Below are 27,133 nucleotides of genomic sequence, written 5' to 3'. Positions count from 1 at the left end.
CCCTAACGCCCAAGGCTTGCTGGACACCAGCAGGAACAGGCAGAGGGAAACCGGGAAGCGAGCACGCCCGTGTCCCCGCGGTGTAGGTCCCCAGCCCACGATCGGCCAGTGTCCAGTGCGGTCCTGGGTCCGGCGGAAAGGCCGCGGTGCTGGGTTTGCTAGGGGCTGGCCTTCGGTGCAGCTGGCACCGAGCGGGACCCTAGGGCAGAGGAGCAAGAACGGCTTCTAGTGGGGTCAGCCGAGCGGGTCCTGGCTGGCAGCGGGAGCTTAGCAGTGGCCTCGGTTCGGCGCCTCCCGGCTCCGGGCTCCTCCTCCCGCCGGCCACGGCCCGGGCTGCGTCGCTCCGCCACTCCCCGCCCCGCGCCGCCGCCCCGCCCTCGCCGCCGCCCGGCCTCGCTCGCCCAACCCCACTGCAAGCCGGCCCCAGGCCGCCTCGCCGCCACCCGGCCTCGCTGCGCGCCACCATGGACAGTCCCGTTTTCCCCTGGTAAAGATGGCGGTGCGCGATCGCTGCAACCTTTAGACTAATGACTGTCCGAAACATCGCCTCCATCTGTAATATGGTGAGTGGCCGCCGAGCCTCCGGGGGTCGCGCCCGCAGCGAGCCAGGCAAAGAAAGGGAACCCCGGGCTGGAGCTGCACGCGCGCCACGGTCGTGGGGGCCGTGCGGCCAGAAGTTCCCGGTCCCGAGGCTGGGCCGGCTGACCGCAGTCCCCCCCGCCTCTGTCCCAGCCGGGGACCCCGAGCGGATCCCAGGGATCCCCAGGGCGGCCCCATGCCCCCGCCCTCGAGTTGCGGTGCAGGCGGTGGGTGGGGGTGGAGGGTGCGAGGTGGCTGCACACCGATGTCCCGAGGGAGGACCATGAGGGTACGAGCCCGGAGTGGAAGAAAGCAAATCCTGGTGCAGTAAATAAACCCTTACCGGACTCGCCGACTGCCCTCTGCTCCTTCTGGAGTTCAGCCTTGATTGTATTTAAGATTCACTTTGCAACAGCAGTGCTCTTACCAGGAGAAATTGGATAGACATAAAAGCTGTGACCAAAAAATAGAAAATAAAAAAATAAATAAAAAATAAAAATTCCAAGTGAAGAATCTGGTTAGAGAGGCGAACTAAAACCTGGTATCAGAAAAGCACGGCAATTTGTTCTGGAGGCCTCAGTTTCCCCACCTGCATGCAGGAGATTATAAGGAGGCAGGGACGTTTGCAGGCCCTGGGAGTGAGATGGCTGTGGGTGTGAGGAAGTCTGCAGGGGGTCGTCCTGCCCCGCCTCCTCTCCATTTAGCTTGGACACTGCCTGGACTGTCTGATGGGGTGGGGGTGGGGGTGTCAGGGGGGGTGTTATCCAGCGGTCACTTTAATTTAGATTTCCCCCATTACTTTCCGGTTCTGTTTAGTTTCCTCGGGACCAGTTTCCAGCCTTTGGGGCCCCTGAGTGTACTCAGCTGGCACCCCCACTTGTGGGAGCCATAGGGAGGTCAGGGGTAAGGCACTGGGGTGTGGGAGTTGAGGAGGGTGTGTGTTCTGCCTGTACTCTCTGGATCCTCACCCCCTCGGACCCCCTTCAAACTGGAACACTGTTTTGTTTTTTTTTTTCCATTTTGGGGAATCCATCCCCCCTCCCCGCCACCAAGTTAGACAGTAATACTAGCATCTAAAGGAAATCTGAGGAGGCCTGATTAAGTAGGCCTCAGGTAAGGTGATCTGGCTGCCCTTCCCCCATCACACAGCTCTTTAAATCTTATGTCCCACATTCTGTTGCAAGATCAACACATGGCACAGAGCATTAAGGAGCCATGTGTTAGCTCAGGTGGAGTTGAGACCTGCTGGGGCTGGCCCCAGTTCTCTGTGCTGGTCCAGGCCAGCAGAGCAAATGCAGGTCCCAGAGAGGTAGCTTGCCTGCTTGGTGGTACAAATCTCCTTAGCCGATGGCTCCCGCAGCCTTGTCATTTCCCCTTTCTGCTTGAAGACACAGGTTTCCTGCTTCTTCCTGTCCAGTGACATTAATGTGGCTGGATGCCCTGAGAAGACAATGCATTTCTTCTCGGTGTCTCAGCTGTAACCGAGCTCCTGTGGGGAACTGGGAAACCACAGGAGCTTCAAGGCTGTCTTTCCCGCCTGTGGGGTTGGCCGCAGGCTTACAGGCTCCTGAGGCTCAGGGCCTGCTTGTGGAGCCATGCTTGTCCAGTTTGCAATCCAGTGACACCTCTCCGTATAGAAGCAGAGTGGAAACCAGAGAGCAATCGTGTCCCAAGAGGAAGTCTGCCTCCGGCTTGTTCTTGCCCTTGCTGTAGCTAGGACTTCTTGGCACACCTGGACAGAATGTCACAACCTGTTTTCAGTGACACTCAGCCAGGAAGACAAGCTTCTGGAAGGACATGAGAGGAATGGGCCAGTATTATGTCAATAGAATAAACACTTCTGGTGACCAAGTTAAAGCTCACCCCCCCCCCCCCCCAAGCCTTCCCATAGTGAAGTAAACCTAGTGTTTCTGTTTAGACACTGTCTTGGGCAAGTGGAGAAATTCATGCCTTCTAATGTGAGACTCTAGGTTCAGTCCTGCTTATGTATTACTCTGTGGCTTGTGAGGCAGGGGCTCGTTAGCCCAGGTAGACCTCCAGCATGAGGTGCCTTAAGCATTAGCTGACAGACAGATGTGCCCTGCTTCATCCAGTTTTCAAGACCCACTTTGAACACTGCAACCTTGTGTCCTTGAGCCCGCTAGTCTTTGCTTCAGCTTTTATTTGTAAAAATGGGCTGATAATGGTTGCATTCCAGGAGGGAGTTCCTGGGGCTCACAGCCCAGGACATAGTAAGTTTTCAGTGAGTGGCCACTGTGGTCACCACCTTCTTTCTCCTTATGGTGTTACCTCCAGTCCCTTTAGGGGCCATGGGAATTTGGTCGTCTTCTCCTATTTGAGTATAAACCACCCATTGGGCCACTTATGCAAAACAAGCTGAATGACTCTGTAGAGAAGCTGGGGTGGGAGCTGGAAACCCCGCCCCTTATAAAACCTGCTCAGGTCACTTCTGCCCCTCCCACTCCCTCACGCCTGGTTCCCAGAGGAGAAAGCTGGTGCTGGGGAGGCTGCGGTGTCTCTGCACAGGGAGATAAAAGCTCACTTGACCATGAACTGTTTCCAGGTAGGTGCCTGCCGAGTCTCTCTTGTTACTGGGTTTCTCACTAGGGTACTTGGGCTTTTTCACTTTCTCCTTTTACTCCCAGTGGGTTTGAGGGGTGGTAGAGCAACCAGGGATTGTTTGTTATTAATTTATTTATTTTGTACTGGCTGGCTCAAAACACAGCACAGGCAAGAACTCTACCACAGAGCAATAATAGACCCAGGCTGTAGGTCTATTTTAAACATTTTCTGATGTGTGTTCTGAAAGAATGTTTAAAGATACTATCTTCTTGGGGAAGATAAACCAAGATAGGTGAAGATCTAGCTCTGACAGGATCTCCTTTCCTCCATTGAAGGAGCTCGCAGCAGGGCTTAAATAAGCTTGGAAGCAAGTTCGTCCTTCCCTAAGGTCTTCACTCCCCCTTCCTTCCTCTTACTGCCTCCCCTTCCCCTGAGGCACCTGTCCTTTCAAAGTTCAGACCTGGCTCTCGTTTGCTTCTTGTGAATGTCCTCCCTTGGCAATGCCCGATCATCTCTCCCCGGCTAGGGCGAGTCAGTCTGACCACATGGCTGTGTGTGGTGGAGATAGTAAAGCTTGTTTGGCTGGTGTGTTGTAATTTTTGAAAATGCTTCAGTGGCTACCAAGCACAAGGAGATGTCCCCTTGCTGATAATCCTCTGCTGTTTAGAGCAGTGCACGCTGCTCGCTGGGTGTTTCAGGGTCCTACAAATGGAAGATATCGTTGGTGAATATGTACTGTTTTTGTTGCCTGTTTGAATTGAGGAATTTTCAAAAGAAAGAAAAAAGGAGGCGAATGTGACTTGTACTGGTGTAAACTGGCCTACGTTATCTCTTCTTCATTTCATTAAGATGTGTGTTGGGGGCGATGCTTGTATTTTTTGGTGTGTGTATAACATGTAGTTTAGGGGTGGAGTGTTTTGCTTAGCTTGTGTGAGGCTTGGGCTTTGTCTCTAGAGCTCTTTCTCTCTCTCTCCCTCTCTCTCTCTCTCTCTCTTTCTCTCTCTTTCTCTCTCTCTCCCTGTCTCTCTCTCTCTCTCTCTCTCTCTCTCTTTCTCTCTCTCTGTGAGAAATGTTCTACTGATGAATGGCATCAAGGACCAGCAGTGTTAGCACTAGCACATACTGTGTGTAGGTACTTAGTACATAAAGATATGGGTCCACAGCCCCAAGGAGCTCTGTGGGTCCTTAGCTTGTGGCCTGTTTCTGGAAAAAGATGAAACAATTCCAATATAGTGTGATAGCCACACAGACGGGTATGAACAGGATCTTAGAAGTAGGGAGGTGGTCACACTGATGAGCACCACTGGACACGTCTGTAAGAGTCTCATGGTTTCTACGTGGGTTTCTTACTTTTCATGAGCATGTAATCACAGTCAACACCAGTTGGAGCTGAAGCTGTAGGACTGGGTGTCATTGCAGTACAGTGTTAACCTGTACATAGCCAGTACAGTGTTGGTGGCCTTTGGTAAATTATACATTATACATTATTTTTCTCATCCCGTAAAACTGTGCAATATAGTTTTGGTTCTGAGATGTTTCTTAGTGGACAGTATTTCTTAAAGCCTTTCCTCTCTTAACTGGCTTAGTTTCTTCGGTGCCTAACTACCTGTTTCAAATCTCGTTGAACTCACCAGATATTGGTGGTTTAGCATGGATCATCACTAGTATGGTTTCCGACGCTCATTTGTGTGCCAGATTGGAATCCTGTTACATGGATGAAGTTGCCTTCAAATGAAGAAACACTAAAGCCAATAAACGTTGGTGGCAAAACTGGGGACTTGATCTTAGGTGTCTAATGTCTACCTGCTTGTATGTCTGCGCACTGTGTGTGTGCCTGATGCTCACAAAAGGGTGTTGGATCCTGGGACCAGAGGCACATGCAGCTGTGAGCTGCGCTGGGTGCTGGGAACTGAACCCAGCTCCCCTCTAGAGCAGCTGCTGAGCGGTCTTCCCAGTCCCCAAACTGAGGATTTTAATAAGGATCGTTTAATCTTCATAAATCGATGTACCTAACTCAAGTGGTTTGAGAATGATCAGAACTTTATTTTAATAATAATAATAATGCCAGTCTCTCAATGTGCCTGAAGAGATAACTTATTTCCATGACTCATGAATTCTATTTGCAAAGATAACTGGCGGCTGGACATGGAGTTTACTGTATCAGTGAGAAAAGGATACAGTTACGAATGAGGGTTCCTTCTGATGGTTGTTAGGTGTTTAATAAATGCAGCCTGAGGTGAAGTGGGTTAATGTTTAAAGAGAAAAAGAAATTTACTCTCCTGACCTTTCAGGTCTAATATGTTGTAGTTTATTTTAGGTCAGAACCTGACAATTAAGTCTGCAGAATTTTCTGTTTTCCTTGGACTCCTGGGGGAAGACAAATTTGAACACCAATATTTGGCTAGAATTGAAGACTGTGAGGCCTTTTCTGAGTAAGGAGCCTGGTGTTCTACTTAACCACACACTAGGTCCTGCTTATTCATCTTCACTAGTGTGGGCTCTTCATGTGTTTGGGTTAAAGCCGGAAAGTAATTTTGAACTTCCATTGCCTTTGCAGTTAAGAGAACTTTCTTTAATTAGATGTGGGTCTCCTGCCCACCAGTATCTGAGCCTGGTCTTTGCAATTAGTTGAGGTTTTCTGATGCCATTAAGTTGGATAGTGTCAACAGAAAGGCCTGAGTTCTTCCTGATCTGAGCTCTGGTCCCCCCACGAAGTCCAAAGAAAGCTGGCTGGAGGAGCTGTGAACGGTGGTATCTTTTAATCTGGCTAATTTGTATGGTCTAAATACTTTTCTTTCAAGTTGTTAACAGTTAGCTGCCATTTGATGTGATACCAATGCCTGCCTAGGGGGTTTGAAAGGCCTTGATAGTCTTTGGAGAGAAAGGGCCCCCAAGTGAACCAGCACACACTTATCACTTGCCCTCCATGGTGCTATAGGCTGTCTGCACTGTTGCTGTTCTGGGATTACGGGTTAATTAATGGACATTGTAAATCCCAGGTTCACCATGGTGGTTGGTGAGTGAGATTATTTGCTGTGGATCCCTTATACTGATCACGGGCAGGGGACCTGTTGGTTCCTAATGCTTGCCTTGCCATTCATTGGTTGGTCCAACCTCCCCCCCGCACCTCCCCCGCTTCAGAATTCACAGAGTAAATACACTCAGTCCTGGGATTCCTTCTTAGGGTGGAGGTGAACTTTAGACATCCAGAAAGGTATGCGAAATAATAGCACAAGCAGCCAGCACTCCCCACCCAGGGAAGCAATGAGCTGCACCAAACACGGTTCAAACCTCCCCTGGGCATCTCCAGCTCACCACTCTTCTCCTCAGACACAGGGGCCATTGTTCCGAATTTGGCATTTATCATGTGTTTCATACTTTTACCAGTATGTGTACACTGACAAGCCAGATATAGAACTGACTCATGTGTTTTAAACAAACTCTGTAAATCCGAGCTTCTACCAATTCTCTAATATTAATTTAAGTCATCCTGAGCATCTACCAATTCTCTAATATTAATTAATTAAGTCGTCCTGAGGTTCCTTCATCAAGATACTCATAAGTCTAGTGCATGTGCTGTATAATATTCCTTCAAATGAACGTGCAATCATATATTCAGTTTATTAACAATCACAGGGTTTACTTGTTTGATCAGTATATTTCAATGTTATAAGCAGTTTTAAACTCGTCTTCCTGTGTAAATGTTTGTAGTCTCTCTATGGTAAATACCCAGAAGGGGATTACTGCGGCAAAGGGAAAGGGCAACTTCCGCTGGAACTTATTGCCAGGTTGCTCTCTGAAGCAGTCGTACCAATTTGTGTTCTACACAGCATGGTTGGGGGAGGGGGGGGCCTAGTGGTTCCATACGCTTGCGTCAGACACTCGATATTGTTAGATGTGGCGTTTTGCCAATCTGATGGGTGTGAAATTGCAGCTCTGTGGTTTAAACTTGCACTTTATTCTTCACTAGCGAGGCTGAACATCTCATGTGTATATTGTGTTACAATGTTTCTAAGTCATGATCAGCGTTGGCTTTGCCTGAACACAGGGCATGGGGATGGCGAGGAGGAAAATCAGGAAGACCAAAGCAAAGGTCAGGGAAAGTAGGGGGACATGAAATTGTCCCCAGGGGGTGGGGCACTGGCAGCGTGGAGGTGGCAGACACCAGTGGAGATGTCCTGAGCTACGTAGCAAGTTTGTTCCGGATCTGTTTCTGGGCCGGCTGGGCTCGTTTCAGGTCCAGTTTGGGTGCAAGTCCATGCTTTGTTTGAATGAAATTGGCCTTGGTGAAAATCATGTCAGGCCTCTGCTGGCATGCACAGCTGCAGGGCCGTACTTGAGGAGTTTTCCTGTTGACCCAGTTGCTGTTGGAAGATCTTTTAGAAACTGGTCTTATTCTAAAAGTACAATTCTTTGTCCTTTGGGTTAGGTTTTGTGCACAGGAAGCCAGGGTTCATCAGGTTTGGCTTGAATGTCCTGGTGCAAGTGTCTGTGGCGTTCACTATCAGAAAACATTCCTTTCACCCCAACCCCAGAAGAGCTCTGTGAATGTCACCTCACTGAGCACAATAGGTGCTATGATGCTTTATAATTCAGTGGCTCTTTGTGTACCAAAGAATCGAGCACACCTGTGTGTTCTCTTAGTAAGAGTCCAGACTCGGGAGAGATTTTGAGTAAGCAGATCTTAGGTGGGGCCCTGGAACCTGCATTTTAAAATGCTTACTCCTTACTTCCACACCCTATACACTCCTGAGGACCAGGGTTTGAGAAATACAAGCTTTCGGAGGGATAGCCCCAAGCTCTTCAAAATATTGTTTAGAGGAATTACCTGCCATGTGAGAGGTTTTAAAAAATCAATGTAAAATTATTTAAGGCAGTGATTTAACTTCAAAAGGTAGAGAGTGCTACCATTCTCCAGTTGTATTTCTTGACATTAAACAATTAGGTTTTTTTTTTAAATTTTCTTCTTGTCTCACGAGTTTTCTTGAGTACCGGTTATGTATCCCTTGTGAAGCTTTTAAAAGAAACTTTAAAAAATGAAATCATAAAGCCTCAACAAAAATAAGAAGAAATGTAACATATGTCATATACCTAGCTATCTACTTTTCAGAGTTAATAACAGATATTAAAATGTAGTCATATTTAGTTGTTTTTTTCAGACGTAGTGCTTAGAAACCAGCTTTCAACACCCTTTCTCTTTGCTTCACCTTCCTCCCAGAACAAACCATTTCTGGAGTTGGTGTGGCATTTCCCACGCACGTCTTTTCTTTGCGATTCTCTAGGTCGTCTGCTGATGTTCATGTGCAAGACCATCTGGCCTTTTGCAACTCTGGCTTTGCTCAACAATTATGGCTGCAAATAGGTTGACTCAGAAATCCAGTTTACTCACCCATTGCTTTGTGATAGTGCTATTCATCTTGGCGATGGGTCCATATTGGTTCTCTTCTTCAAGGGCAGGTTCAATAGCTTCTAAAATATTCTCTGTTGAAAATAGAGACACAGTGGATGTTCCTGCTGTCTTTGTCTCTGGGTCTTCATTTCTTTGTCCTAGAGTCCTGCAGTAGGTGGATTTTCTTCTCTTAGGATGTGCCTCCTGCCCCTTTACAAAGTACTGGGTTTTGGATACAGGTCTCATGTGTTGGAAGCTTGGTTCCCCAGTAGGATGGTGAGACCTTTAAGAGGTGGAGCCTAGCAGGAGATGTTAGGTCATCACGGCATGCCCTAGGAAGGGGCTGATGTTGTACTGCTCAGATTCTGCTGAACAGTTACAGGAGTTGTCATAAGAGGGGTCTCGATGGAGCAAGCCCAGCCCTTCTCGGGGCTCTGTCGAGTCCTGTCTCACAGCATGATCCGTCCTGGCCACATGTGCTCCTGTCATTATGAGCCATGCATGTGAGGTTCTCTCCAGAGCCCCTGCCATATGCTGTTTGGACTTTCTCGGCCTCTAACACTGTTAGCCTGGGGACAGAGAGATGGCTCAGCAGGTGAAGGTGTTCGCTGCCAACTTGAGTTGGATCCCTGGGACTCATGTGGTAGAGAGAGAAAACCAATCCCCACAAATTGCCCTCTGATTCCACAAGCCCCGCCCCCATAGCACTTGGGCTCCCATACATATGCATGTTCGTGCATGTGTACACCCACAATATATAATATAACATATATATAAATATATTATACATATATATACACACATATATAAGTATATTAATCAATTATAACAAATATACAATATAATTTTAAAAGTATAAGGAAGGGGCTGGAGAGATGGCTCAGCAGTTAAGAGCACTGACTGCTCTTCCAGAGGTCCTGAGTTCAAATCCCAGCAACCACATGGTGGCTCACAACCATCTGTAATGGGGTCTGATACCCTCTTCTGGTGTGTCTGAAGAGAATGATGGTGTATTCACATACATAAAATAAGTAAATAAATCTTTAAAAAAAAGTATAAGGTAAATAAATCTTCTTTCCTGCCTGCCTTTCTTTATTTTTCTTTCTTTATTTTTTTTTGAGACAGGGTTTCTTTGTATAGTCCTGGCTGTCCTGGAACTCACTCTGTAGACCAGGCTGGCCTCGAACTCAGAAATCCACCTGCCTCTGCCTCCAGAGTGCTGGGATTAAAGGCGTTCGCCACCACTGTTCGGCCTTCCTGCCTGCCTTTCATCCACTCTTTTGTTCTTTCTTTTTGTTTTTCTAGGCAGGGTTTCTCTTTGTAGCCCTGGCTGTTCTGGAACTTGCTTTGCAGACCTGGTTGGTCTCGAACCTAGAGACCTGCCTGTTCTGTCTCCCAAGTGCTGGGATTAAAGGTGTGCATCACCGTGTCTGGCTTTCTTCTTTATGAGATTCAGTCTTTAGGGCATTTTGTTATAGTAGGAGGAAAATGGAGTCAATAACGAAGTATTGTCAAAGTATTCTGCAAAGTGGTTCTGTCAGTAGGAATTTGATACGCAGCTGCTGAAAGGGTGTTACACTCTCTGACTGTGTAAAGTGTATGCAGTCTAGATTGGCCGTGTGTGTGTGTGTGTGTGTGTGTGTGTGTGTGTGTGTGTGTGTTTGTATGTGTGTGTGGTGTTTTAAGTATCATGGTTAATTTTGATGAGCTACTGAGGCTAAACCACCATATTTTACAAAGTGAAAATGTTATTTTTTAAGGGACTGTGTGTGTATGTGGAGAACATCTTTCAGGTCTTTCTTCTGTCCTGATATGGGAACCTGGGATTGAACTCATAGCATTAGGCTTATGTGCAAGCACTGTCCCCATTGGGGCATCTCAATGGCCTTAAACCATATGTTTGATAGCCCCCCAAGCCCCAGGGCAGGAGCTAGACTTATCTTTTTGTGATTTCCCACCTGTCAACATGGTTCCTAGCTCATTTAGGTGATAGGTGTTCAATAAATAATTTTTGATGAATAAATAAGTACATCTAGCTTGATAGAATGGAAAACTTACGTTGTAGCCAGGTGTAGTGGGACACATTTGGAATCCCAGCACTTGGGAGGTGGAGAATAGAGCATTGGGGGTTCAGAATTCAAAGCCAGCTTACCTTAAAAATAAAAACAAAAAACAAACTTTTGTAAAAAAAAAAAATCAGTATTCCTCTGAGTATTTAATGCACAGAGCTTGTGAAAAATGTTGATTCTGTTGGATAGGCAGGCTGGAAGGAAACTTTGCAGTGCGACCCCCTTTCTGGGGAAGCAGGTGCTTCTGGTGGGAGCACAGTTGGGGTGACAAGATCTTAGGAGGGAAACAGGATGACTTTCCACTGGGTAGTGGTGGTGACGGGTTTGATATTGGAATATCCTGCTCGCTAAGTCTCAGAGCCCATTTCCTCATCCTTTCAACAAAAGCAAACAGCCAAGTGCCCTCCCTGCTTTCTTGGGCATCAAAGGAACTCCCCTGCGGAAGCACTTGGCAAGCTGCGCTGGCTTTGCGCATGTTGCTTTTTATAATTATCTCTTTCTGGTTGTGAGTTAGAAAGCGTGCACCTCTTTTGTTTCTACTCCTCCTCCTCCTCCTCTTTTCTTCTTCTTCTTCTTCTTCTTCTTCTTCTTCTTCTTCTTCTTCTTCTTCTTCTTCTTCTTCTTCTTCTTCTTGCTTGTTTGCTTGTTTTTGTTTGGTTGGTTGTTTCTTTAGGGGGGTGAGGGTGGTCTTCAAGATAGGGTTTCTTTGTGTAGCCCCAGCTGTCCTGAAACTCACTTTGTAGGCAAGGCTGGCCTTGAACTCAGAGATCTACCTGTGTCTACCTCCCCAGTGTTGGGGTTAAAACACCACCACACCCAGTTCAGCACAAAGCTCTTAATTTCCTTTTGACTTGCCAGTTGTGGGGCACTTCATCTGGCTTTGGGAAGAGTGACACTGCAGGCACAGAAGCCAAGTCTATCTACTCCTTGTTGAGATTCCGTGGGTGCAGCATCCATCCACCATGTCTGTAAGACACTATCTAGCCGCAGTTGTCCTGGTCAATGACAATGCCGGGTGACATGCTCCTGTAGATAGTGGGAATTTCATGAGGCCTCACTACTCCTCAAGGAAGAGTTACAGGCAATCAGTTGATGGCTGATGAGAGGGGAAGAGTTAGCCTTGGCTCCCTGAAAGATTATCCGATCCCTAGCTGTCAGCCCTAAGACACTAAATCGACTCGGTAGGGGGTGTGTGTGTGTGTGTGTGTATGTGTGTGCGCGCGACAATAATTATAGAATAAGAGGTCATGAACTTGAGAGTGAGTGGAGGGGACACACAAGAGGAGTTGAAGAGAAGAGGGAGGGGTAGGAATTACATAAGGATAGCGCTCATGTATGAAATTCTAAAATAAATAAATAAATAAATAAATAAATAAATAAATCCCTTGCCTTCATTCTAACTGTGGGTTCCTCGCAGAGAAGGGGTTCCTGTCTCACTGCTTCTGTTGTCAGAGAAACAGCTAGAGGGAAGCTCACAGCTCTCTCCTAATCAGCCTTGCACTGTAACAGGAGACTGTGTCATTTATTCCTCAAGTCTGACTTCTGAAAGTGAAAGCGATGCTGAAGGTGACTGTAAGGCGCTGGTCACTCCACTGTGCCTGGAGTGCGAGCTGTTTATGGAGATGCCCAGAGAGTGCGTGCCAGTTAAATGCCAGGCTCCAGGGAACTTTGATAAGTGGAGCAGACTCTGGCTCATTGGTCTGGGAGAATGCATATGGAGTAGAGAAATGAGGGCAAATAGAAAATGCAAGTACAGTAATATTCAGAAACATTTGTGTGTATGTGTGTATGTGTACGTGTCGTGTATGTACACGTGTATGCATGTATGTGTTCATGTATGTGCATGTGTGTGACTGTGTATACATGTGAATATGTATATATGTGTGTATTTGTGTGTATATGTCTGTGTGTGTACATGTGTATATGTGTGTATGTGTGTGTATATGTCTGTGTATGTGTGTGTATATATGTATATATGTGTATGAGTGTGTATATGTCAGGGTTTGCGTATATGTGTATATCTGTGTGTGTGTCTGTGTGTATATGTCTCTGTGTGTGTGTCTGTGTTACTGTGTATGTGTGTGTCTGTCTATCTTTGCATGTCTGTGTGTCTGTGTGTGTATATGTGTGTGTGTGTGCATGTTTATGTATATGTATGTGTATTGTGTGTCTGTGCCTGTGTATTGTGTGTCTGTGTCTGCATGTCTGCATCTCTGTGTATGTGTATGTGTGTGCGTCTCGGTGCGTCTCTGTGTGTGTATGTGTGTGTATGTGTCTGCATATGTGTGTACGCTGGGATGAGGTGCCTTCTATCCCCAATTCTTTTTCCTCTAGAAAACACCAATGGAGTAGATACAACTGCTTAGGTCAGTGACTATTTTAATTTTTATCTTAGATGAGTGGGTGCTTTGACTGCACGGATGTCTGTGAACTACTTATGGCCTATGGAGGCCGAAACAGGGCTTCACGTCCCCAGAGCTGGGCTTATTTGAGTTGGTTCTGAGCTGCCATGTGGGTTCTATGAACCAACCTGGTTCCTCTGCAAGAGCAACCAGGGCACTTAACCACTGAGCCATCTCTCCAGCCCTGCTCAGTGTCTCTTAATGGTGATTTTCACCCAAACTTCTCTAATAGTTTTCTTTAGATCTATATATTTCATTTCAGTTGAACCTTAGAGAGCTTTTTGAGGGCAGACAAGACTGTGGCTGAGGTCTGGTTTGAGTTTTTCTATGCTGTTGGTTGGGTCTAAGAGTCCAGTGCTCTTCCGTCTCACAGATCTCCTTCTCATGCAATATGGTGTGGGTGAGGAATGGATTTGCCTCCCTGGTCTGCTGTGGGGCTAAGATGGAGTCAGTTATGCCTCGTGCTTCACGTGGTACCTATACATTCTGTGACTTACGAATTTCTGAGTGCCTCCTTTGTCCATAAGCAGAGGAGTCCGGAATGCCGGTCTGGAGCTGTGAGCTATCCCCCCAGATCCCAGGATCCAGTCTCTTTCTAACTTAGTGGTGTCAGGTAGGTCTCCTTGACCTGTCTGGGCCTAACAGAAAGCACCTTTCCTGCAGGAATGGTGGTACAAAGGCAAGCTCGTTGGAGCCTACTGTTGGCTTTAGTTAGGGAAGGCAATAGGTAGAAGGGCCATGGCTTTATCCTTAAATGTCCTCAGGATGCCCAGGCTGACTGCATGTAGCCATGCTTTGGAATCATCAGTTAGGAATCATTGTGCTTTCATCTCCTGATAAGGATGGTATATGGTCCACTGAAGGATATTTAGTCATCTGGAGTGCATGCCACCTATTTTGAGTTATTTGGTGTGCACAGGTAGGAGTTACTAACTGGGAAAATATATGTAGTACCAAATACACAGTTCCTCTAAGTTTTTAAACCAAGCCTTTGAATAGGTGATTTGTGTCCATGTGACAAAAATTTCAAAGTGTGTATAAGGAAAGTGTTCAAAAATGCAAGTGCTTTCCAATTCCTGTCCTCGATGGCTGTCAATACTTATAGCTTCTGTGTTCTCTGAGGCTTTTTTGTTTTTGGTTTTTCGAGACAGGGTTTCTCTGTATAGCCCTGGCTGTCCTGGGACTCACTCTGTAGACCAGGCTGGCCTCGAACTCAGAAATCTGCCTGCCCCTGCCTCCCGAGTGCTGGGATTAAAGGCGTTTGCCAGCACTGCCTGGCTCTCATGAGGCATCTTTTATACACTCAGCCAAGTATGGTTTTACTCTTAGTTTTAATCTTTATTTTTATTAATTTTTTTTATTTTAGATTCATCTATTTTATTTTACTTTATGTGTGTGTTCTGCCTGTATATACATGTGCACCTTGTGCGTGCCTGGCACATTTGGAGGTCAGAAAAGGGCATCAGATCCCCTGGAACTGGAGGGTCGGCTGGTTGTGAACCACCACGTCGGTGCTTTGAACGCAGGTCCTCTGCAAGAGCAACAGGTGTTGTTAACTTCTAAGCTCTCTCCTTCAGTCTCTTCCTTCTAGTTTTTACAAACACAGTCCATTTAGTACACATGGATTATCCTATCTGCTTTTGTGCTCTGTACTCTGTAAAGAGCTCCCTCATCCACCAGGTCTCTGTCAGCTAGCATTTTTCTCCTCCTTCTCTTCTTCTTCTTCCTCCTCCTCCTCTTCCTCTTCTTCTTCCTCCTCCTCTTCTTCCTCCTCCTCCTCCTCCTCCTCCCCCTCCTCCTGTTTTTTTGCAGGCAGAGTTTCTCTTTGTAGCCCTGGCTGTCTTGGAATGTGCTATGTTGACCAGGCTGACCTCGAAATCAGAGATCCACTCACTTCTGCCTCCTGAGTGCTGGGATCAAAGGTGTGCGCCACCACTGCCCAGCCACTAGTAGTTTTTAAATCTTTGGTTTTTTTTGTTTTTTTGTTTTTTTGTTTTCCCAACAAAACTACAAGGACACACATGCTGCTGGTATTGCCAACAGCATGCCTTACTTAACAGGTGTCACACTGAAACCTCTTATGCTTGGCAGTTGGGGGCAAATGGCCTGTTAGCTTTTTTTTTCTTTCTACTTGTGTCTCTTTTACTAGAGGTGTGCCTGAGGAGCTGTTCAGACTTGTGACGGAAGACGCTCTCATTTCCGTGCTTGGCTTTGGGCAGTTATTTTCAAAGTCTGTGAGATAGTGCGTGCTTTGTCTTTATTTTCAGTCTGTCTCAGACCCGTATCTTTTAGTAAAATACAATTTTTAAAAAAGGATGAGCCAAATGAAATAGAAACCCAAAGATATATAAAACAGAAGCCTCAAGGTTTTTTTTTTTTTTTTTTTTTTTTTTTATGACTCAGCCTGACAGATACAGAATTGCTCTGGCCACTTGTTGTAGATATGTGTTTGCACTTCTGGAGCTGGCTGGTGCTGGTGCTAACACTTTCAAGCAACATTAAAGGACTGCTCACTTCTCCTTTCCTTCCTTCTCTCACCACCATGCTCTTTGCCATGAGGGGGGACAATGCAGAGGTTTAGATTTCTGCTTTTATAATCCATACATTGCTGATTTTTTTCTTGTTATACTAAATATTTCTAATGGCGTCACACTGCTCAGGAAGGATGTGATTCCTAGAGGTGACCGGGCAGCTAATACTCAAGCATGGCGACTCTCTTCTCCTTTTGCCGGGAGCAGGGTCGCCTGGCTCATTGTTTTCACTGTGGACCTTGAGTGCAGAGACCAGGATGGCAGGCTAGGGCAGCGGGAAGATGAGATGACCGTGCAGTAAAACTGTGCGGAGCGGAACCACCTTCCAGGCCTTGCCAGGACCCGTCTCTAACACCACCTCTTGGAAAAGTAATGAGATGAGAACAGATGGGGGAAGTCAGAGCCGAAGGGCCATCATCCCTGCGGAGGGATCTGGGGCCAAGTGAAGTTCTTGTTCCTGGTTCCCTGTAGTCAGTGGCTGGGTGGCGGTTTTGTCCTTCTCCACTCTGGGTTGGAAAACAGACATAGACCCAGAATTGAAGTTAACTTGTGTGACTTTCATCAGCCAGAGCCCCTTGCAGGTGTCCTTCACCGAGTAGGGCGACTCTGTGCCACTGCGTAGTCAGATGTCCCGGGAGTAGACGCTGGGCTTCCGTGGAACAGCTGTTACATGGGATCATGTTAGGCTGCTGAGAAACATCACCCCTTCCAGAGTCACATAAGTGACAGGAACTCATGCTGCCATGTATCTGTCACGCTGTGCCTTCTTACGCACGGCTGGCTTCCTGCCGAAGCCCAGAGAAGTGCCTAGAAATGGTTCTCCGACAAGGAGCTGGAGTTGTAGAGTGTGGCCACCACTGAGCTCTGCCGGCTCAGGCCTCATCTTGGCAAGTTACTTCAGCCTCTTCAGCTTCATCATGCACCGCCCTCCTTCGCCTGGGAGGTGGGGGCGGGGCCTGCTTTATTGATGATTTATTGACAGGGAGAGTTAGGTTCAGTGTTGCTTAGGAGCGCTGAAGCGCTGTGGTGGTGTTTGCGTGCTCATAACTGGGATGGCCATTCATAACACTCAGGGATATGCCCAGTCAGCAGCCAGAAAACACTCCTGGCCGTCTGCCGGCTCCCTCCACTCACAGCTCAGGAATTACTAAAAATGTGAACGAAGCATTCTCTGGCCTGACTCGTAGTCAGCAGCTGATTCCGGAGACAGATGTGTGAGTCCCTGGCTCTGCCCTCATTGGCTCAGTGAGCTTGCTTGGCAGCTTTGCCTCAACATTTCCTTGTGTAGGATGCAAGGATTCTCTGCCTTGGGTTTGTGGGGGAGATCAAAGGAGCATACAGATGTGCGGTTCTTGGAGCACTGAGTACACACCATTCCCCATCCTTCCTCATTTTCCCAAGTTTGTTCAGTGAGCAGATGTGTCAAGTTCTTTCTATGGAAAGCACTGCTAGGGGGTGGCATACGAATCAGACATAATCACTTCCTGAGGAGACTCTGGATCTTATGTAGAGCTGGCAGGCTTCTCTGTAGAGAGCTAGTCGCAGAGTTTAGATTTCTGGGTCATAGTATCTCTGCAACAAGTCCATGATCCGATTGTTCTCTCAGAACGTAGTTGCCACGAATACCTGGCTGGTCACAGCCGTATTATAACAGTTAAAGTTTATATAAACATCTGGAAGCGCAGGCAGAGTAGGTCTGTGAGCTGCACATAGGCATCTAGTAGGGTGACATGTCAACTAATAAGTTACTCTGTTATAAATTAGGATGAGTGCCGAAAGGAAAGGTCTGTGTCTTAGTTAGGAGAAGACTGGCTTCCAGGCAGCTAGGATGAAGGTCTTAAAGCCCATGCCCACAGTGACTCACCTACTCCAACCAGGCCACACCCACTCCAACCAGGCCACGCCCACCCCAACAAGGCCACACCCACTCCAACAAGGCCACACCCACTTCAACAAGGCCTCACCTACTCCAACAAGGTCACACTTCCAAATAGTGCCACTCCCTGGGACAAGCATATTCAAACCATGACAGTCTGTAAGAAGGAAGGTCAAGGACTACGGGACATTGCAGCCACAGGGTGAGTTGGAGACAGCTGGAGAGGGAGAGACAGGGTGCAGCTCTGAGGGATGGGACCATGGTCTAGACTGTTCCCTGCAAGGGTCTCTCCCCTCAATCTGTTTTGAAGGAGTAGTGAGTGTGCTTCAGCTTGCACTTTTGCTCTCTCTAACCCAACTCCACTCCCCCCCCCCCCCCCCCCGTTCTTCTTTCCATAGCCCAGAGAGATGAGCCACATATGACAGACTAAGACACTTTTGTTCTTCATACCCCTGGTCATTACACCCTCTCTCTCCATGGTCCCTTGCTTTGTTATGTTGTTTGTAGTATCTACAGGCAGGAATTTAAAAGTTGGAGGTGGTAAGATTGCACCTTATTTTATTATTTAGTGTTAACTGATTCATTCCTTAAAAATCCGTTCTCATTTTGCCTTTTAAAATTTAACATAATTTTATTACTTGGGTAAAGGCTTGGACACAATGATGAAAAGCCTTTTTCTCCTTCACATGTCTTGTTTCTGCCAGCTCACAGATTCATTTTCTCCAAGCAGGTTGTATGCCCTATAAAGGTTTGCTTTATTTTGCTTTACTCACGTGTACGGTTATGTTCTAGCATTGTATGTCTGCACCAGGTATGTGCCTGGCTCCCAAGGAAGCCAGAACAGGGAGTTGGATCCTCTGGGATTGGAGTTACAAAAAGTTGTGAGCCTCCCTCTGGGTGCTGGCAATCAAATCCTGATCTTCTTGAAAGAGCAGCCAGGGCTCTCAACCGCTGAGCCATCTCTCCAGCCCCTGATGAACATTTTGTATAAGAGGACTGGGATGTTTTCTCTTTCAGAGGATGCCTCTGACATAGGGGTGCTCCTGTATCACACCAATGTTGTCCCTAATGGATGAGCTCTGATTCAATGAGAGGTCTGGTCTCGAAAAATATGGTAGAGTGACTGAGCCAGACAGCCAGCATCATCTTCTTACTTCCATATGTTGGCACACACCCACATGTACATGAATGTAGACACACACACACACACACACACACATGGGAGACTAACTATAATTGTTGTAAGGACTACAGTGAGTACACAGAAATCCCTCAGAGCGGTGCCTATACAGTCAATACCCCGTTCCACTTAATCTGTCTTGATTACACCTAAGGCACCAGGATCCTTATTCCTTCTGAGCCTTACTGGGAGCTCTGGACTCATTCTAAAAACTTGGGCTACATCCTTTCACTTGTCTATGGGATGACCTTTGTCACTGCAAGTCCAGGGCTACAGTCTTTTTGAACGTTTCATTGTTCTACAGACACCTCGTTGGTTTAGTAACTTTTTGAACATAGAACTAGAATTTTACCGGCAACATCCTCCATGCCTGTCATCTGTTTTAATTCAACTCTCTATAACCAGTGCCTTCCTCTGTATGTATTTAGATATAATCTTAGGCCCTCCCTGGGTCTCCTCTCTACTTTGAACAAAATGGAAAGAGAGGTGACATGTCCTGAGCTACGGGAGCTGCCTGGGGGAGATCCAGGGCAAGGGCATTTGCTTCTCTGGCACTGGGTTCACACCTGTGGTGTGGTCTAGCTCACTTCCCAGGATGCCTCCTGGCCTCCCTGGCTTTGGTTTTGGCTCACACATTGCAGCAATGTTCTCGGCACTTCTTGTAGACCTTGACCTTAGTGTGATGCTGTGTTCTAATTATTTCTTTCTCTCTGGCAACCTCCCTCCCCTGGGGGAATTCTAACTTGTGTTCCTTATAAATGGCTTTTAAAAAATGGTTTTAAGAAGACAGTTCTTTCGTGCCATCCTATGCGCTCATGATTCATCTTTCTAGAGTTGTTTGTTGCGAGTGTCGGAGGCCCCCTCGGTCGTCTCCGGAGGTGCTTTGAAAAGCTAACATTACGGTCTTGTTGGAACTGGTCCCAGCTCAGATTCTATTTTTAATAAGATTCTTTGTATTGTTTTTCAGAACGTTCCCACTTTCGCTCACTGACTGAAGTAAGAATTTTGTTTCTTAGGTTTCCGGATCCTGTGATTTTTTTTCCCACAGGGATCGGTTCTTTGTTCAGCCCCTGGACAAACAGCGTTTATATTTTTCAGGGCCTCCGATTTTCCTTTTGTGCCATTGTCCTAGGTGCCTGCAACAGGAGGCGAGGCTTTGTGTAGACAATGCGCTTCACGACTGATACAGTACTGTTAACCTTCACTGTTTGCGTCACTTCTCTGTTGTGCTGTGGAATAGGCAGGCCGGACATCAGCACCAGGCACTCTGACCTCCTAGAGAGGTGAAGGGACAGAGCTCCAAGACAAACCCTGGTAAGAAAAGGCAGGCAACAGTGACGGAGGTGGCCTTAGCTCACTACTGTAGAGGATTAGTTTACTAGACTTTTATTAAACATGCTAAATATGAGTTCCTAAATAATACATCTCCATATAAAATGTTCGGAGTTAAGAGGATTTAAAAAAGAAATCTCTTGGAGCTAGAGATGGCTCAGTGGTTTAGAGTACTTGTTGCTCTTGCAGAGGACCCAGGTTAAGCTTTCAGCAGCCATATGGTGATTTCCAGCCATCTGTCACTTCAGTTCTAGGAGATCTGATGTCCTTGTGACCACCAGGCACCTAGTAGTCCACCTATACACATGCAGGTAAAACACGCATATGCATAAAATAAATACATCTTTAAAAAAATAAAAGAAAAGCCTTTGGCGACTGTCTCATCCCTCAGCCGTACTCTTGGGCAACATCACTGATATTTTCTTGACTGTTAGTCCGCTGCTGCAGCTGTAGGCATCTGTAACCCCAGCTGCTTTGGAGGCTGAGGTAGGAGGCTGACTTGAGTCCAGGAGTTGAGTTTCACTTGGGACAACACAGTGGGGAAAGTCTGTCTCAAAAACAAAAACAACAACAAAAAAAACCAAACAGATGAAAACCTTACAAACATAATTAAAACAAACCCCCAAGCCAAGGAATTTCTCAAGAATTCTGGCAATTTTCACTAAAATGCAGGTATTGAATACAACAGTTGGACAGGCTCCTCTGGCTCTGCTCCTCAGAAAAAGAAGAGTGTGGGGGACACAGCAGGCACAAACAGGGGCCTTGTGTGTTGACTGAAGAGATGACATTCCAGGGATGACCTAGGTACACTCTTACCTAGGTACCCTGCAGTTGGTCTATTACTTGTCACTTTACACAGCAGTACCTGAAAAGAAGCATGCAGAGGGTCACGAGTTCAATCTCCATACTACAGAAATAAAAAGACTGGCATGGTATTCTGAGGTCTTGTAAATTTTTCTGTTGCAACCTTTGCTGCAAAGACCATCTGAGATATTGCCTGCTGATTGTCCCTTCAATATCTACTTTCTATTTCTAGGTAAGAGAAGCTTCTAACTGGCCACAAATTCTTAGGTAACGGGCACATTTGCGAGGGCTCCCTTGCAGCTATGTGGCTCCATGACTGAGATTTTTGGTCAGAGGGCTTATAAGCAAAAGTATCCTTTGTAGTTCTTAAGAGCCTCCTTATAAGGGGAAAGACATCCATTCATTTTTCCCTTTTGCTGTGACAGATTATTCGGTGGCAGGAACTAGATTAGTCATCTGACTCCTACTCACAACAAAGTTGACAAGCTAGGAGGACTCTGTGTCCAAAGCACTGCGGGGGTTGTTGCACCAGACCTGCACTGCACCATCTTGAACACTGATATGAAAGAGTCAAATGGATTTCCACTTTGTGAAGTCACACATATGAGTTAGGTCTTTGTTATACTTTCTATATCCACCTGTATGAGTATATCTATGTAATAAAGTAGAATTGCAGGATTGAGAGACATGGTCATTTAAGTTCTTGGTTGATACCACCTAATTAACCTTTAAGTACTCATCCCCACTCCTATCACATGAGTGCCCTCGTGTGTGTCACTGTATCATGGATGCATTTATGTTTAATGGAGATAACCCCCAAATCTGTTGAAGAGGTACAAAGATTCATGTTACCAAAGGAAAACGCTAGGATGTAAAAGCAAGAGTTTAGTTCCAAATGTCAATATCTGTTACATTCTGTTTCCATGGAAACCAATTCCTGTGTGTCTATAAAGGGAATGGGAGGATGGGGAGGTGATGGAGGATACCACTTACGCATCATTGAACAGCACACTGGGAGAATATACAGGCCTGGGTCTACATTGTCATGCACACAGTTGCATCACAGACATCCCTAACCACCCCTGTCTGCCCAGCCACCTGACCATCCATCTAGTCTGTAGGCACTGTAGGCCTACTATGTGCTCTTCACTGAGAATGTAGTATTGTGAAGGTTACCACGTCATATATCGTTATGGGTTAAATCAGATGTTAATGATTATAGAAATAATAACTGTCATAGGAGGGGGAGACAATGTGCATGGAGAGATGTGGAAGAGGTGTATCAGTTTCTTCTTTCTGCTATCAGAAATTACCCGAGTGGCTAGAGAAATGGCTCAGTAGGCAGGAGAGTCTGCTGGGCAAGTGTGTGGACCTGAGCCCCCATCCTAGCATCTGAGTAAGAAGTCAAGTGTGGCAGTTTGTATGTGGTATTCCAGTGCTGAGGGATGAGGCAGAAACAGGAGGACAATAGGGTTTACTAGCTGCCAGCTTAGCTCTAGGTTCAGTGAGAGACCCTGCTTCAATGGAACAAAGTAGAGGGTGATAGACCACGACACCCAATGTCCTCCTCTGGCTTCTATGCATATACGCACAGGGGTATGTGTACTTGCACACACACGTGCAAACACTAACACACACACAGACACACACAGACACACAGACACACACACACATCCTAAATTAGCAGCTCAAAAAGACCACCATTATTTCTTAAAGTGTGTGGCCAGATTGCTCGCCCTAGAGTGCACCTCTGCTTCCTGGCTGTTGGGATTTCTGCAGGCTGCCTTTGTTCCTTGACTCACAGGCCCTTCTGTCTCCAGGACCAGAAGTGTGATGGTTTTAGTATATCTGAGCTATGTTTCCACCATCACCTATCTTTACTTACCCCGACCTCTGGGGACCTGAAGCATCCTGCCAAATCCATCTCTCATTTAGAGAATCCAGAAAAATCTTCCTGTCTCAAGATCCTTCATTCAGTCATCTACAAAATCCCCTTTGCCATGTGTGGTAACTCAGTGGAGGCTCTATGAAGCATTCCCGGAAGAGTTGGCCTTTCAATTAGTCTTGTAAGGTATAGGCAGGGCAAAGTGACAAGGAGAGAGTGTGGGTGTCTGAAGACTGAAAGGCAGCCATTGGTCCAGCTAGGGTTTGCAGAGGATGAGTGACAAGAAAGGTTAGTGACAGTCCTGAACGCCACCAGGGGGAATTCCAAAAACAATTTCATGTTTCAAAAGAACGCCGTCTCCTGTAGTAGTTAGGGCTGGCTAAGGAGGATGGCAGAGGCTCGGTAGGAGCTGGTGGTGGTTTGGGTGAGAGATATCCTGCAACCTTGCCCAGCTGCAGCTGAAAAAGAAGTGGCTGGAGTGGAGAGACTGAAGGAGTTTGTCAGCAGTGCACAGTGATGGACGGGGGACAGTTCAGCAGGGATGTTGGCTATGACCTGGAGGGTCCAGCCTGGAGAAAGCAGGACTGTTTACTGGGGGTGGGGGGACACGACACCAGAGGAACGAGATGTTTTGAGTAGATGGATGTCAAGGGCCAGTGGGTAGTGTCACATGGAGCTCCAAGGGAAGCCTGCAAGGTGCAGATAGTCAGAAATGGCTGGCTTGGGGCTCCTGACTGAAACCTTGCAGAGGCTTCTCCTGCAACCCTGGAAAGAGACATAGGGGAGGCCTCAGGCCACCTCTGGGAAAAGCCAGCTGTCGACAAGTCCCGCTCTGGGGAGCTGGCTATATTTGTAGCTTCTCAGGGTGATGCGGGGGTGAAATCCAGAAGGAGATTTTTTTTCCCCTTTTGGGTGCTGGGATGGAGTCTAAGGACTATGCAAATGCTGGGAGAGATATGGAGGTGAGGAAGGACAGACAGTCCTTACAGACGGGAACCATTAAACTTACAGTGCCAGGGTCCTAGGCTGCTGTAGCCAATTCTATTACCTGAGTGGCTTAAACAATCCACATTACTATCTTTAAATAGAGCAGATTTATTTATTATCGATTGGTTTATTATTGTTAAATATTGGAGAGGTACATGAATAACATCAAGGCCTGTGTGGAAGTCAGAGGACAGACAGCTTTTCTGACCTTGGTTCTCCACTTCTGTGTTCACATGGGTCCTGGGGATCAAGCTCAGGTCACCAGCCTTGCATGGAAAGTGCTTTACCTGCTGAGCCATCCTGCCGGCCTCGCTGACTTTCTGATAGTTCTGAAATCCAAAGCAGGTTTCACTGGGCCGAAGCCCAGTTGGTGGAGGGCTGCATCGTGTTGGAGCTGCAGCCATGTCCATGGTGGGGACTGGACCACGCCTTGGCTCTGTCTCTGCCTCCCTCTGCAAAGCTTCTGAGGTCATCATACACACCGCATCCCTTCCTTCTCCTTGTCTGTGCTTCCCCTTTGAAGGCCACTTGGGAGCATTCTGAGCCCACTGGATTAATTCAGAGCAAGCCCCATTCTGTTTGGCCAGCAGATGTGTGAATTAATATCGTCTCAGGTTTCCTTTGCTGTGTGAGGGTTGTGTTCACTTGTTTGGGGAATTAAAACAAACGTGTCCTTGGTAGACTGGAATTCTACCTTTGTATACAACAGTATATATGTGTATATGTGTGTGTGTATAATATGTATATATGTATACACATATATATGTATATATGTATATATACATATACACAAATTTATTATTGATTGATTATATATACATACACATACACACACACATATATATGCATACACACACACAGACACGCACAGACGTGCACACACACATACATATGCTGCTGACTAATGTTTTGGTAAATGGTGGGTCACATTTACCATAGTGATTACATAAGGTTATAATGGAGCTGAAAAATTCTTACCACCTGCTGTAGTATGAGGGACTTTTCCAGGGGAGGCATAGTTCGTTCTCTCTCTCTCTCTCTCTCTCTCTCTCTCTCTCTCTCTCTCTCTCTCTCTCTCCTTCCACTTGTGGGGTATGTGTGTGTGTTTCCCCCCAGGATAGGATAGACCAAAGTAATGGTTGTGAAAAAGGTCTAACTTGGTGACAAATGTATTTTTGCTTGGGTTTTTAACTAGAGTGTGGGTGAGGGGTTACTACAGGAGCAAGTATGACTCAAAAGCAGCTGTATCTGGGAAAGGTGGAGGCCTCATGGGAGTTGTAGTCCTGGGGCTGGCAGGCAGCTAACAGGTCCAAGAATCTCCTCTCTGCACTCACACTGGTCACAGTCTCTTCCCTGAGCGCTTGTTTTCTGCTTCCATAGCTCTGGAGTGGGGCCCCTCATGAATTTTGCAAGTTTCAACTTCCCTAGGCATGTGAAGTTTGAAAAGATGGAGTTGCTTGTTTTGGATCATAGCTTCAGCGCTGTTAGAACGTGGGTGTTGCTGAGCAGAACAGTTCACACGGTGGCTGCCAGAGTGGAGAAAAGGGGATGCAAAAAAATGGCCAGGACAAGATGCATCCCTCAAGGGTCTGCTTTCAGTTGCCTGACTTCTCCAGCCATTCCCCGCCCCCTAACGTTCCAGAACTAAACAGTATCCCAGCCTACAGAGTGCCACCACCTGGGGACCGAGACTCTAACACACTAGCTTGTGGGTGACTCCTTATATCTAAAGCAGTATAATTTTAGCACAGTGTAGATATCTCCATGATGGGAGACTTTAAGAAAGAGTGGGCAGAGCTGTGCTTGGGTTCTAGTGGGTGGCTGGAGTCGAATACAGTGGAATAAAAGATAGCTAGAAAAGAGGCTGTCAGGTTGCTGGGAGAGCAACTCTGCCACGTGACTTCTCCACATGGATCCTGAAACCACCCAGGATAACGGCAAAACCTGAGGCCTATGGGCGAGTCCTCTATGACTGGGGGCCACTGAGGGAGAGAGGGACTTTGGCCACCAACTTCAGAAAGAAGAGCTTTTGACAAGGGAAGGAGGGTTGACCATCCTCAACCAAAGAACTAACTAGCAAAACCATTGTTAACTTCTCTATGTTGCCCTTCTTCATAAAGAAAAATCCAATGAGATCTGGTTCCAACCACTGATACATCGTATCTTCCGTTGATCCTGCTCTTGCTGGCAAACATTCTACTTTTGCTTGAAAAAAAAATAGATGTAGGTCTATTTAATACCCATTATTCATATTAGTTTATGATTTAGAAATAGCTTTATTAAGAAATGTTGGTGTTCTTTGTCTGTTCCACGAAGTCCTGCCGTAATTTGATCTGTTATTTCAAAAGGTCGGCTGTGGTAAAGCTGTGGAGACAATGGTTTCACAACTCTGAAGAAAGGGTTCTGAAGCTGCCTCCCATCTGAGCACTGTGTCTTCTCTCAGATGGTGGGTAAAGGAGACTAGAATGTTGCCAGAGCAGAGAGAGAGGGAGACATCACACAGAAACCTAAGCGGGAGGGGAGAGCCTGCTGTACTGCTGTTCTGGATGCTTGGATTCAAGTTATCTTCTACTTACTGTGTGTTTTGTGGCAAGTGACCACTTTGACTGGTTCCCAGTCTGCTTCATGGCCATGTCTTTTCTGGAGGAGGAAATGATTGTATATGAATTAAGATTACACAGCATTGGGGGAGGGGCGCTAAAGAGATAGCTTAATGGTTAAGGAGCATCTTTTGCTCTTGTAGAGGACCTGGGTTTGGCCCAGCACCAACGTGGTAGCTCACAACCATTTGTAACTCCAGTCTGAGGGAGACTTGACACCTTCTTCTGGTAGCAGGTATGCACAGAGCACACTTATACACATGCAGGCAAAACATTCATACACACAGAGAATAAATAAAAGAACATTAGAAATGTCTTTAAGTTTTATTCTCTTGTGTGTGTTTCTGTGTGTGTGTGTCTATCTGTCTGTCTGTCTATCTACATGTATGTGCAGGTGTCTGTGGAATCAAGAGGGCACCAGATCCCCTGGAGCTGGAGTTCTAGGTTGTTGTGAGCCTTCTGACTTAGCTATCAGAGGATCAAACTCAGGTCTTCTGCAACAGCAGTTATGTACTCTTAAATCATGAATCATCCCTCACCCCCAGGCCCAGTAGTATTTCTTTCTAAATATAAAATGCTTAGCTTTCTGTTCTCTGTCTCCCAAATCCTTGTGTCTCTGAGAGCTACGAGTCTTCTGTGACAGCCTGGGAAAGAGAAGGCTGCAGATGGTCAGGGAATAACAGCAGCAAAGGGCTCTGATCCTACCCACTACTCCCCCGACATGCGTGGGCTCTGTACACACAGAGCAGTCAAATACAGGTCAGAAACGTTTTAAACATTTCAACTGTACCGAGCACTCGGACTTTGTCTTTAGTCTGTAAACAATACAGTAGAATATAGCATTTATATATACCAGGTATATATGTTGATATATATGTATATATATGTGTATATGTGTGTGTGTATGTATGTATGTATACACATATAACAACAGTTT

At 46.5% G+C, this 27,133-nt stretch overlaps 1 protein-coding gene across 2 annotated transcripts in view; it reads left to right on the top strand.

Moving 5' to 3' along the window:
- The first annotated feature begins 401 nt into the window (after positions 1 to 401).
- Usp46 (ubiquitin specific peptidase 46) overlaps positions 402 to 27,133 on the top strand; it is a 67,383-nt gene continuing 40,651 nt past the window's right edge. The window contains exon 1 of one of the 2 annotated variants that reach the window (XM_021163490.2): positions 402 to 563. In XM_021163490.2, coding sequence (XP_021019149.1) covers positions 528 to 563 — 36 coding nt within the window. In that variant the 5' untranslated portion in view covers positions 402 to 527. Of the gene's footprint in view, positions 564 to 3,033; positions 3,143 to 27,133 lie in introns of those variants that run through there. The other variant, XM_085836759.1, reaches the window with a different exon arrangement.

Source organism: Mus caroli, unplaced genomic scaffold (assembly GCF_978045245.1).
Source record: "Mus caroli unplaced genomic scaffold, Mus_caroli_1 scaffold_4, whole genome shotgun sequence".
Classification (NCBI taxonomy): Eukaryota; Metazoa; Chordata; class Mammalia; order Rodentia; family Muridae; genus Mus; species Mus caroli.
This window is presented reverse-complemented; position numbering and strand designations above follow the sequence as displayed.